This window comes from Brassica rapa, chromosome A09 (genome assembly GCF_000309985.2).
Source record: "Brassica rapa cultivar Chiifu-401-42 chromosome A09, CAAS_Brap_v3.01, whole genome shotgun sequence".
Taxonomy (NCBI): domain Eukaryota; kingdom Viridiplantae; phylum Streptophyta; class Magnoliopsida; order Brassicales; family Brassicaceae; genus Brassica; species Brassica rapa.
The window spans coordinates 18,175,644-18,186,132 of NC_024803.2; the positions used below are offsets into that span (position 1 = coordinate 18,175,644).

General features: G+C 37.1%; 2 protein-coding genes and 1 long non-coding RNA gene across 3 annotated transcripts; all 3 read right to left on the bottom strand.

Moving 5' to 3' along the window:
• Positions 1 to 411: 411 nt before the first annotated feature.
• LOC103847900 lies at positions 412 to 1,668 on the bottom strand. The gene is made up of 2 exons (XM_033278362.1): positions 1,074 to 1,668; positions 412 to 977 (listed from the first exon to the last, which is right to left on the bottom strand). The coding sequence occupies exons 1-2, from the start codon at positions 1,666 to 1,668 to the stop codon at positions 412 to 414; spliced, it is 1,161 nt and encodes a 386-aa protein (XP_033134253.1).
• Positions 1,669 to 2,922: 1,254 nt separating this feature from the next.
• On the bottom strand, positions 2,923 to 3,762 carry LOC117127722 (glutathione S-transferase T3-like). The gene is made up of 3 exons (XM_033278363.1): positions 3,745 to 3,762; positions 3,678 to 3,703; positions 2,923 to 3,559 (listed from the first exon to the last, which is right to left on the bottom strand). The coding sequence occupies exons 1-3, from the start codon at positions 3,760 to 3,762 to the stop codon at positions 2,923 to 2,925; spliced, it is 681 nt and encodes a 226-aa protein (XP_033134254.1).
• A 420-nt stretch (positions 3,763 to 4,182) lies between these two features.
• LOC117127930 lies at positions 4,183 to 7,554 on the bottom strand. Its single transcript, XR_004450920.1, has 3 exons — positions 7,422 to 7,554; positions 4,566 to 4,760; positions 4,183 to 4,486 (listed from the first exon to the last, which is right to left on the bottom strand). It is a non-coding gene; the product is annotated as an uncharacterized LOC117127930 (long non-coding RNA).
• Between the last annotated feature and the right edge of the window lie 2,935 nt (positions 7,555 to 10,489).

Sequence of the window (10,489 nt, forward strand, 5' to 3'; positions counted from 1 at the left end):
TGGATGGAAGAGAGCGATTTGGAGAAGATGAAGTTTGGTAGAGCAAGTCCATCAATGAACCCCCTCTTGGGGTTCATAAGTATTGTTTATTAATTTAATGGTGGGGCCTGAATAGTGATGAACCCGGATCAATACTGCTTCTCCATCAATGAACGTGAAAGTGAGTTTATAAGAATAAAATAATATTTTTGATTTGAGAAAAAAGGTTAATCTTTTTTTGTTTGAAAAGTGAATATTTAATATAATGAGAATTGTATTCAATCAAATGGAAATAAATTTGGTTTTTAAATTTTGAAAAGTGAATATTCAATATAATGGAATAAAGTTTGGTTTTATTCAATTCATAAAAATTTTATAATATTTCTTAAAAGTTTTTATTCAATACATTGAGAATTCATGAACATACAAAGATTATTCATCATGATTACCATATTTTTCCCAAACATTTTCAACTAAATCAGCTTTCAAACGCTCATGTAAATGTGGATCTCGAATTTGATTGCGAATGGTAAGCATAGGGACATTGACACTTTCTCTACTTTTCACCTTCGAACTTCGAGTAGACTCTCCAGACTCGAACTCAGATGTATCAATTTGAATGTATCCGTGTCGCTCGTCCTCCACTATCATATTGTGCAATATGACACAAGTTCTCATTATCTTTCCTATCTTCTCCTTGTCCCATAGTAGAGCTGGGTTTTTAACAATTGCAAACCTCGATTGCAATACTCCAAAAGCCCGTTCGACATCTTTTCTGGTGGATTCTTGACGTTCAGCAAATAACTCTGCTTTTGGACCTTGAGGGAGTTTGATGGATTGGATAAATGTTGCCCAATTAGGATAAATTCCGTCGGTAAGATAGTAGGCCATACGATAAGTGTGGTTGTTGACCTTGAACTTAACTTTAGGGGCTCGACCTTGTAAAATGTCATCAAAAACTGGTGACCGATCAAGAACATTGACATCGTTGAGGGTACCTGGTAATCCAAAAAATGAGTGCCATATCCAAAGATCTTGTGATGCCACAGCTTCTAAGACAATTGTCGGCTTTCCTGAACCACGTGTGTACTGACCTTTCCAAGCCGTTGGGCAGTTTTTCCACTCCCAATGCATACAATCGATGCTGCCTATCATACCCGGAAACCCGCGTGCCTCTCCAGCGTCAAGTAGTCTTTGAAGATCTTCTGGTGTAGGTCTTCTTAGATACTCACCTCCAAACAATAGTATTATCGCATCCGTGAAATTTTCCAAACATAAAAGTGCAGTACTTGCCGCAAGTAGGAGATATTCGTCATTCGCATCTCCGGCTTTACCATATGCCAACATTCGTATCGCTGAAGTGCATTTTTGAAGTGCAGATAGGCCGCACCTTCCGTGACCATTTCTTCGTTGCTGAAAGTATGGAACTTCATTATTTAGGCGTTCGACAATGCGAAGGAACAAAGGTTTGTTCATTCGAAAACGCCGCCTAAACATTTCCGGTGGGTATGTTGGATTTTCGCTAAAATAGTCGTGCCATAGTTGATTGTGTCCTTGTTCCCGATCTCTTTCGATATACCCTCGTCTCTTCGGGTTGTTGGCAATAACGGAGTCCATGAAATCATCAATTTGTTCGTCGACCATTTCTTCAAATACCTCATATACTTCATCATTTGAGGAGCTTGACATTTTTCCCTAATTTTTAAAATGTTAAGAGTTTTAAACAATACCATACTCTACTTACAAAATCGAAAAACTATATAGAGTTTTAAACAATACCATACTCTACTTACAAAATCCAAAAACTTATGGATTTTTAAAATAAACTATAGGTTAAATTTGACAATTTTTAAAGTAAACTATGGGTTAAATTTTTACAATTTTAAACTCATGAAATTTTAAACTCATGAAATTTTAAACTCATGAAATTTTAAACTCATGAAATTTTTACAATTTTTAAAATGTCAGTTTTAAACTCATGTCAGTTTTAAACTCATGAAATTTTTATTTTTAAACTATAGCTTAGTGAAATTTTAAACTCATGAAATTTTTACAATTTTTAAAATGTCAGTTTTAAACTCATGTCAGTTTTAAACTCATGAAATTTTTATTTTTAAACTATAGCTTAGTGAAATTTTAAACTCATGAAATTTTTACAATTTTTAAAATGTCAGTTTTAAACTCATGTCAGTTTTAAACTCATGAAATTTTTATTTTTAAACTATAGCTTAGTGAAATTTTAAACTCATGAAATTTTTACAATTTTTAAAATGGCAATTTTAAACTTATTGCCAATGTTTGACTACAAAAAGATAAATATTTTTTCAATACAAACGTGCCAATAAGTAATGTACAAGTAGTGAAATATACCCGATTACTCTTTCGAAATGAGATAGAAGAGGAAATGTTCAAGTGCTCTTGTGTTCTTCGTTGGTAGTAGATCAAGTGCGAATCAAATACTATAGGAACTGTTTAAGTTTAGCAATGAAATTTTTCTTTTCATACAGAGAAACAATGAGAAGAAGTTGAGTTCTCATATAGAAACATACGTGAAGAGAGCATATTAATATATGCTTGTTTGTTACATAAAACCCGTGACATGAGAGTAGTGTAGAAACAAAGTACAACCCGTGAATTCATAACATAGTAGCAGTGTACAAACTAACAAAATAGTACACTGCATCCGTAGAGAAAAAGAAACAACAGCCAAGCAACATCAGACAAAGCAACCCGTGATCCAGACATGATGATCCCGTGACCTGCAAAAAAAAAACCAAACTACAAAGTTTAAAACTCTTGGAGATTCTACCAAGTAAATAATGTAAAACAGAGATTCTACTAAGCAACAAAGTTAACCAATTCAATCATATTGAGGCAAGTAAATAATGTAAAACAGAGATTCTACTAACCAACAAAGTTTAAAAAAAACAGTAGTTAACCAATTCAATCTAGCAGTTCAGAAACGAGTTTGTTTTTGAGACTGATTTCATTTGGAGATAGATCAGTCTCATTTTTGGCTAGGAGACGATCAAGGAGTTTCTGCTGGGATATTTTCTTTCTCGCAGCCAGGATGCTCTCTATTTGATCGAAAGCAGCCTCATTCCCGTGCCGCTTGCGCTTGCTTGCTTTCGCAGCCTTTACACCCGCCGGTCTAACCTCCTCCTCAGGCATCACCTCTTCGTTCTCCTTCCTTTTCTCCTTCCCGGCATCTCTGGACTTGGAGTATGACTTCCATTTCTGATCATATCTCAGTTCCCTCCAACAGTGTTCCATGGCGAACTTCGCATGGTAATCATTAAAGAAGATGTCATGGGCAGCCTTCATGACATCATTCTCATTTTGACCACTAGATTGCTCCTTCAAAGCCGCCTCATAACTCCCCACAAACTTGCACACCTGCTCGTTCACCCTTCCCCACCTCTGCTTACACTGACTCCACTCTCTAGGAACTGAGCCAGTGAGCTGAGGGCTTGAATTGAAGTAGAGCTCAATTCTCTTCCAAAAGGATCCTCCCTTCTGCTCGTTACCGACAATAGCATCCTTGCTCGTGTTCAGCCACCCACTGGACTGCTCTGCGAAGCTAGGAGCGAAGTAAACCCGGGAGAGTTTATGGTAAAGGGATCCATTTTTGTTATGGTTTAGGTTGATGGTTTAGGTTAATGGGGTTTGGGTACTCTATTTAAACTAGTTTAAGCTACCACAAGAGAGAAAAATTAAACTCTAGCTGCAAAACATTCAATATAAAAGCGAGTATAGAACAACTACTTCACAGAGAGCAGTCATTACACATCAAATCAACCACTTAATACAATCAACTACTCATCACAATTAGAGCAACCAACCAACCAACACAGAGTAAATTACACTGTACTTTTCGTTCTAACTTATTAATACAATCACAGTAACCAACCAACTCAGACTACTAGTTCAGTTCAGTTTAGTTGAACAATAAATTCATACATTCAGATGAACCAACCAACCCAGACTACTAGTTAATTCACGCAAACATTTACCGAGTTCTACTTTATATTTCAGGCAAACATCTAGCTAGTTCTACTTTATATTTCACGCAAACATCTAACTAGTTCTACTTAGTAATTCACGCAAACATTTAGCAAGTCTACATATTAATTCACGCAAACTTTTAACTACTTATACTTATTAATTCACGCAAATATTCATACGTACCTCTGATTATCAGTCGAAACACACCTTCTCAAGGTACCCACCTCGACAGTGAGATCATCAACCTGCTCGGACAGGGTTGAAACCTGTTCCTGGACATGGAAACAACAATGATGCTGTGTTTTAACTTACTGACTCAACAAGTACAATGTAACAAATAACTACAGCAAGGAGATACACTTACCTCTAGGTCCTTAATCCGTTTATTGAGTTTCCACACCCCCTTCACAACCTCCTCTGCCTCATCCAGACGCGTGCTCAGCGTTTTGATCTCTTCCTGGACAGCAACCACCCAAGGATGACGGTAATGCAACCCATCATCCTTGTTCACAACAGAAAAGAAATATTAGAGAGACTTCAAGTTACATATATTATAAGAACATGATTGCAGAGACACTAACCTCATAGTTTACGCATGTGAAGAAACACTTTCCAGGAAGACTTTCGTAGTCTTCCTTCCCCCGAACCTCGTCAATGATTCTCCCGCCGCAAGCACACTTTCTTGGAACCCCGTACTGTGAATCCGCGACAAACCCTAACATGTCGCAGTGATCCTTTTGCTTCTTTGAATGTCGTCTTTCTTCTGCGGGATCCATCTGCAAGAGGAAGATAAAACAATTAAGTAAGACGACCCCTATATCAAACCAGAATGATACAAACGACCCCTATATCAAACCAGAAACACGCTTTACTACCCTATCAAAGAAACCCCCAAAACGATTTCATATCGCACTCTATTGAACCGTAAGAAAGAAAACCCTAACAAAGAAACCCCCAAATCGATTTAAGATCACACATTGGATCGAACCCTATGAAAGAAAACCCTAACAAAGAAACCCCCTAATCGATTTAAGATCGCACACCGTATTGAACCCTAAGAAAGAAAACCCTAACAAATAAACCCCCAAATCTTTTTCGGATCGCAGACTCTATTCAACCCTAACAAAGAAAACCCTAAATCGATACAATCAGACGAAGCCACCATCTCGAAAACCTACCTCAGGTCGATGAGATCTCACTACGCGTCGATTTGATGGACAATTTTGCTCTGGATCGGCGTCGCTACAAGAATCGTCGGCGTCGCTACAACAATCGCCTCTCGAGTCGCAAACCCTAGCTTTTTTGGAGAGAGGAGGAAATGAGGAGATTCACGCGTTTCTTCTCCATTCCTCGTCGACAACGCGCATCTCAACAGCCAATAACTCTTCTCCACGTGGCTTGAACTCGTTTCATGCGGGCTCTCTCCAACGGCCCGGTTCAGAGATAAAGACCCATTTTTCATTTTCTTTTGGATTAAAAATCCTATGAAACTCAGCCCATGACCCCCCTTTGAACCTTCAATGGACTTGCTCTTAGAAAGTTCTATATTGATTGGTTAACTTTACAGTTTACAAACTAAGCTATTTATATACATTACATATGTACTAAACCGAAAACTGAACCAGCGAAAAGAAACTAATTCAGCTTAACCAAAACCTGGTTTACACTTCAATAAATATATATGGTGGCATTACCAATTTAATAGATCCTTAGAGCAACATTAACCCATATACCCACGTAAGGTCTCTTAATGATTTTTTTAATATTAATTGTTAGCTAAGAGACATTGTTAAAAGGCACCCTCTTTTTTGGGTTACAATGGTAGTCTCTTAAGTACGGGTTCTTAAAAAAAAATTATTAAACATTGTTTTATTTTATTTAAAAAAATTTATTACATAAAATATAGTAAAATATTACATTTTAAACATATATTTAAAAATAAAAACATTAAAACATAGATTAAAAATAAAGTAGGATAATTTAACGAAACATTTGAGCTCAGTTGTTGTCTCCAAATTTTCGCCATATATGTTCAACCAAATCATGTTTGAGTTGTTGATGCATTTGTCTATCACGAATTCTAGTTCGAACACCCATCATATTGGCGATATTTGTAGGGATATCTGTAGAATACGCGAGATCCACATGTGAACTTCCGTTGTCCTCGGCTTGTTTGAACTCTGTAACATCAAAATGAGTGTATCCATCTCGCTCATCTTCCACTATCATATTATGGAGTATGATACATGCTCGCATAATCTTTCCAATTTTGACTTTATCCCAAAAAAGTGCGGGATTTTTAATAATGGCAAAGCGAGCTTGCAAGACTCCAAAAGCCCGCTCGACATCTTTTCGGGCAGCTTCTTGATGTTGAGCAAATAAAACCGCTTTCGGACCTTGTGGTATTGGAATGGATTGGATAAAAGTTGCCCATCTCGGATAAATACCATCGGTGAGATAGTAAGCCATATGATATTCTCTTTCATTCACAGTGTAGGTGACTTGCGGAGCATGACCATTAATTATGTCATCAAAAACAGGTGAGCGATCAAGAACATTGATATCATTTAAGGTACCTGGAGGTCCAAAAAACGCATGCCATATCCATAGATCATACTCGTGCGATTCTCTTCCAGAAGGCGCCTGATTTTTGCTCGTTACCCACCATTGGATCCTTACTCGTGTTAAGCCACGAGCTGATCAACACAACATCATCAGTCGCCGTCCACTTCCTTCGTTCCCGACGTTCGCCAACATCGTTCCCTACGTTCCCGACATCATCAGTGCGTAGAGGAGGAACTCGAGATGAAGATGGTGTACTATCTTCATAGTTAGCAAATGAAATACTTTGTTGGCTAAGTAGCTCAACAAAGTTTGAACTCTGTATAAATGGATTAGAATCCATCTCGACAGGATGCTCAAACAAGAGAGAAAAGAAAAGCACAATGATAAAGAAGTGAGAAGAGAAGAACACGGATAGAGGACAGATGAGAAGGAAACATTTTTTTTATACACTGAAGAAGGTAGCAATGCATTGATCACAAACCAACCTTTGCTTTCTATCTGAGTGGACATATATCTAACACATTAAACACAACCATAACCTAACACAATTTATTAACACAATTTAATATCTATCAAACCATAACTTCTATTTATTATCTTAACAAAACCATTACCTAACGCAAACAGAGTTTTTATTCAAACATAGGAAATAAAAAGGTTTTATTCAAACAATCCATATCTATAAAACCATTGTTGACAAAGTATTAGCTTAACTGAACGCAATCATCACACTACACCATCCATATTACCAACGATTCAATACCACCAACGAATACAAACAAGAATCAATAACAACATAATCAACCGCAAACAACCAATGAATACAGACAACGCTTTATTCAACAGGATCAGAGTAAAGATGAAAGTTTTACCTGTCTGAACAGTCGTATGCCTTTGTTGTACCTTGATACGATCCACGATCATGCTCACACAAAGACAGAAACAAAAAAAAAATTTAGTTTTTCAATTTTTAACGGTTCACGAACAAGAACCGGCAAAATCAAAGACATGCACAGTTGAATCAATCAAAGGCATGCATAGAGGAGAGAATCAAAGACACGCTTTACCTTTCGATTCCCTTGAGAAACAATCGCCGACTCTCCCTCGTCTGAGATAGCCACCACGGGAGAAAAATTGCCGTTTCCTTCGTCGAGGATCACCACCGGTTGAGAGCTCGCCGTTTTTCATCGTCGACCAGAGATACCCATAGAGACGTCGACCAAAGAAATCACCATTTTTATCGCCAGAGGAAACAAAAAGAAAAGAGAACGGAGAGAAAGAAAGAAAATAATTCTCCTCCAGCTTTCCTCTAGCCAATAGCGTTGTGCCACGTCACACGTTGGAACCGTCCCTTCTAGCTCCAAATTAGGAGACGTGCTTTCGGTTTAATGTGTTTTTCCTTTTTTTTTTTATCATTATTTACCCTAAGACACGCCGCTAAGAGATGGCGTTAATGGTGCTCTTAGAAGTACAAGAACATATTGCGCGTGACAGCTGTTTAGAAAAGTGTATGGAATTATGTGTAGAAGTTATGAACTGATGATATTTATTGATGTATAACATACAAGAGTTGTTATGAAGATAAGGATAAATCGATACTAGATAGTACAAGAATACCTTCATAACTTAGATAATTACTAATACGAATATCTTATTATTTATACCAATATACCTCTTTAAGTTAAGTTAGACGTCCGTTACAAAGTCCAATCTTGGAATTTAAAGTGGAGAAACAGTCATCGAATTTAAAGTGGTTAAGGCATCAGCTAGTTGTTCAGCAGAGAAAATGTTGGACACATTTTTTTGGCTTCAACTTATTCAAGAACAAACTGATATGCAAACCAAATGTTTTTATAACGCCCCGACCGTCCACGGTTAATAGGTCATCCACGCCTGCTTTCTCGACTCGTGGACCCCATTCCGTTCCAACGATCGGTCCGTTAGTTTTTCCAGAGCCTCGAAATCATTGTTTACTGACCCGACAATCACCACCCGACCTTTCTTCGGAGGTGTTATTGGTTTATATATTTTGATTGATTTATAAATCCATAAAGTATTTTAACCCCTACTTTGTGCTTTGGCCTCACACACACGCTATCACGAATCACTTCCCGATAGGTCACCCATCTTTCCACTCTGGAGTTCTTTCTGGATGTGCTCCAGAAAAGGTAAGTCAACTTTGGTGACATAGGTAGCCAAATTAATTATCTTAAGTCTTTTCTATATATCACAAGCCGGAATGTTACAATTCACCATCAACTGGTGATAACTCGTCTTGTGGAAGTGTTATTAAAGGGTGAGGTCTTGGGTTCGAAGAACGCCAAGCGCACCAACAACCTAATTATGGTACGATTCTGGTGGGAGAATGTGGAGAGACTTGAAGGGTTTGGAAGGACTTCCTAAACTACCAAAGAGTTTTAGTCGTCTCAGGTTGGTAAACTATGATGGAAAGATTGCGGTTTTGTGGGAGAAGAGTGGTGGTGTTTCCTCTATGGAGAAGAAGATGATTTGGTGTGCTGTGATTGCGGTTGAAAGGCGCAGCGGACAAGAGATTTATGGGAAGATTGAGTGGTGTGATGTTGTGCTTACAGTCCCCAAGTCATACTGTGTATTGGAATCTATTGCTGTTACGATTTGATGAATTTAGTCACACACACTAATGTCATTTCGTTTTCTATACAGTGATGGATCTTTTTAATGCTTAAGAGCATGTTCAACGCAAGCACAGAACCATAGGTAACTTTTTTAGTTTTTGGTTTTCTTTTTTGGTTTGAAAAAAAATTAATTAAAAGCCGAACCAATCGCAGACCGCCACATGTCAGTGGGGCCTGCGAACAGTGAAAATCAGAGAAAGAGTGATCCTTATTTGCTTACTTTTGTGATCGGTTTTAAAGGTTTTGGTGGGGCCCTTGCATTAAGAAACCCAGTTGTAACCATGTGTAAACATGGTCTAAGATGTGTTTCCCTATCTTATATTTCTCTGTTTTTTTTAAACACAGTTTACTTTTGTTCTGCATACAATGTGTAGTGTATGTATAAAAACATGTCCATAACTTTCTTTCACGTTTTTGTATACACCTTATTGCTTTTAACTTATTACTTTAGCTAGGTATTAATACCAACTTTACATATGTGCTGGCAGTGCTTTTGCACTATGTCCTTTATTTTTTTCACTAGTTTTCTTTAAGAAACTAAGGGCAACATTATTGGGAGTCCCTTAAGGCATTCCTTAGGGGAAGTGGGTGGAGACCAAGGAAGAAAGAGAAGGGAAAATCCCTTAGTTAAGGGCTATCCCTTACTAAAAAAAAAAACAAAACAAGGGACTCTCTCATTCTCTCTCTTCATCCCACCAATAATGTTGCTCTAAGGTCATGTTTTTCAAAAAACATATAGATTTAGACTCCTAATTTTGGATTTATAAAGGAAATAATTACACTCATAGTCAATTTACTACTCCGGTTACAAGATAAACCACTTTGTGCTTCAAAATCACTTTCTCATGCCGAAATTTCCAATCTACCTTTTTAATCATAGTCTCGTTTGTTCTTTTTTTTGGTCAAAATAATCTCGTTTGTTTCAACGTGAATTTTCTAGGATATGTCAAACATGTTTTTAAATGTTTTTAGTTAGAAAAATAGAACCACCTAAATAAGTGATTTGATTGCACATATAGAAATACAACAGATTCAAAACTCACTCTTACTCTTTATGTGTTAATTTTCTAATTGATTTGATTTTTAACTTTATGTGATCTTTTATGGTTAAAGTTTGATTAAAAATTAGGGTCATATGGACAATGATGATTACACTATAGAGCATGGATGGTCCACTTAACTCTACTCCCAAAAATTCATTCATGGCATTGATCCACAAAATGCTATCTTCAAACCCGAGTTTTATTGCTTATATTTTATTTTTTTTTGAAATTTTTTTTATTGCT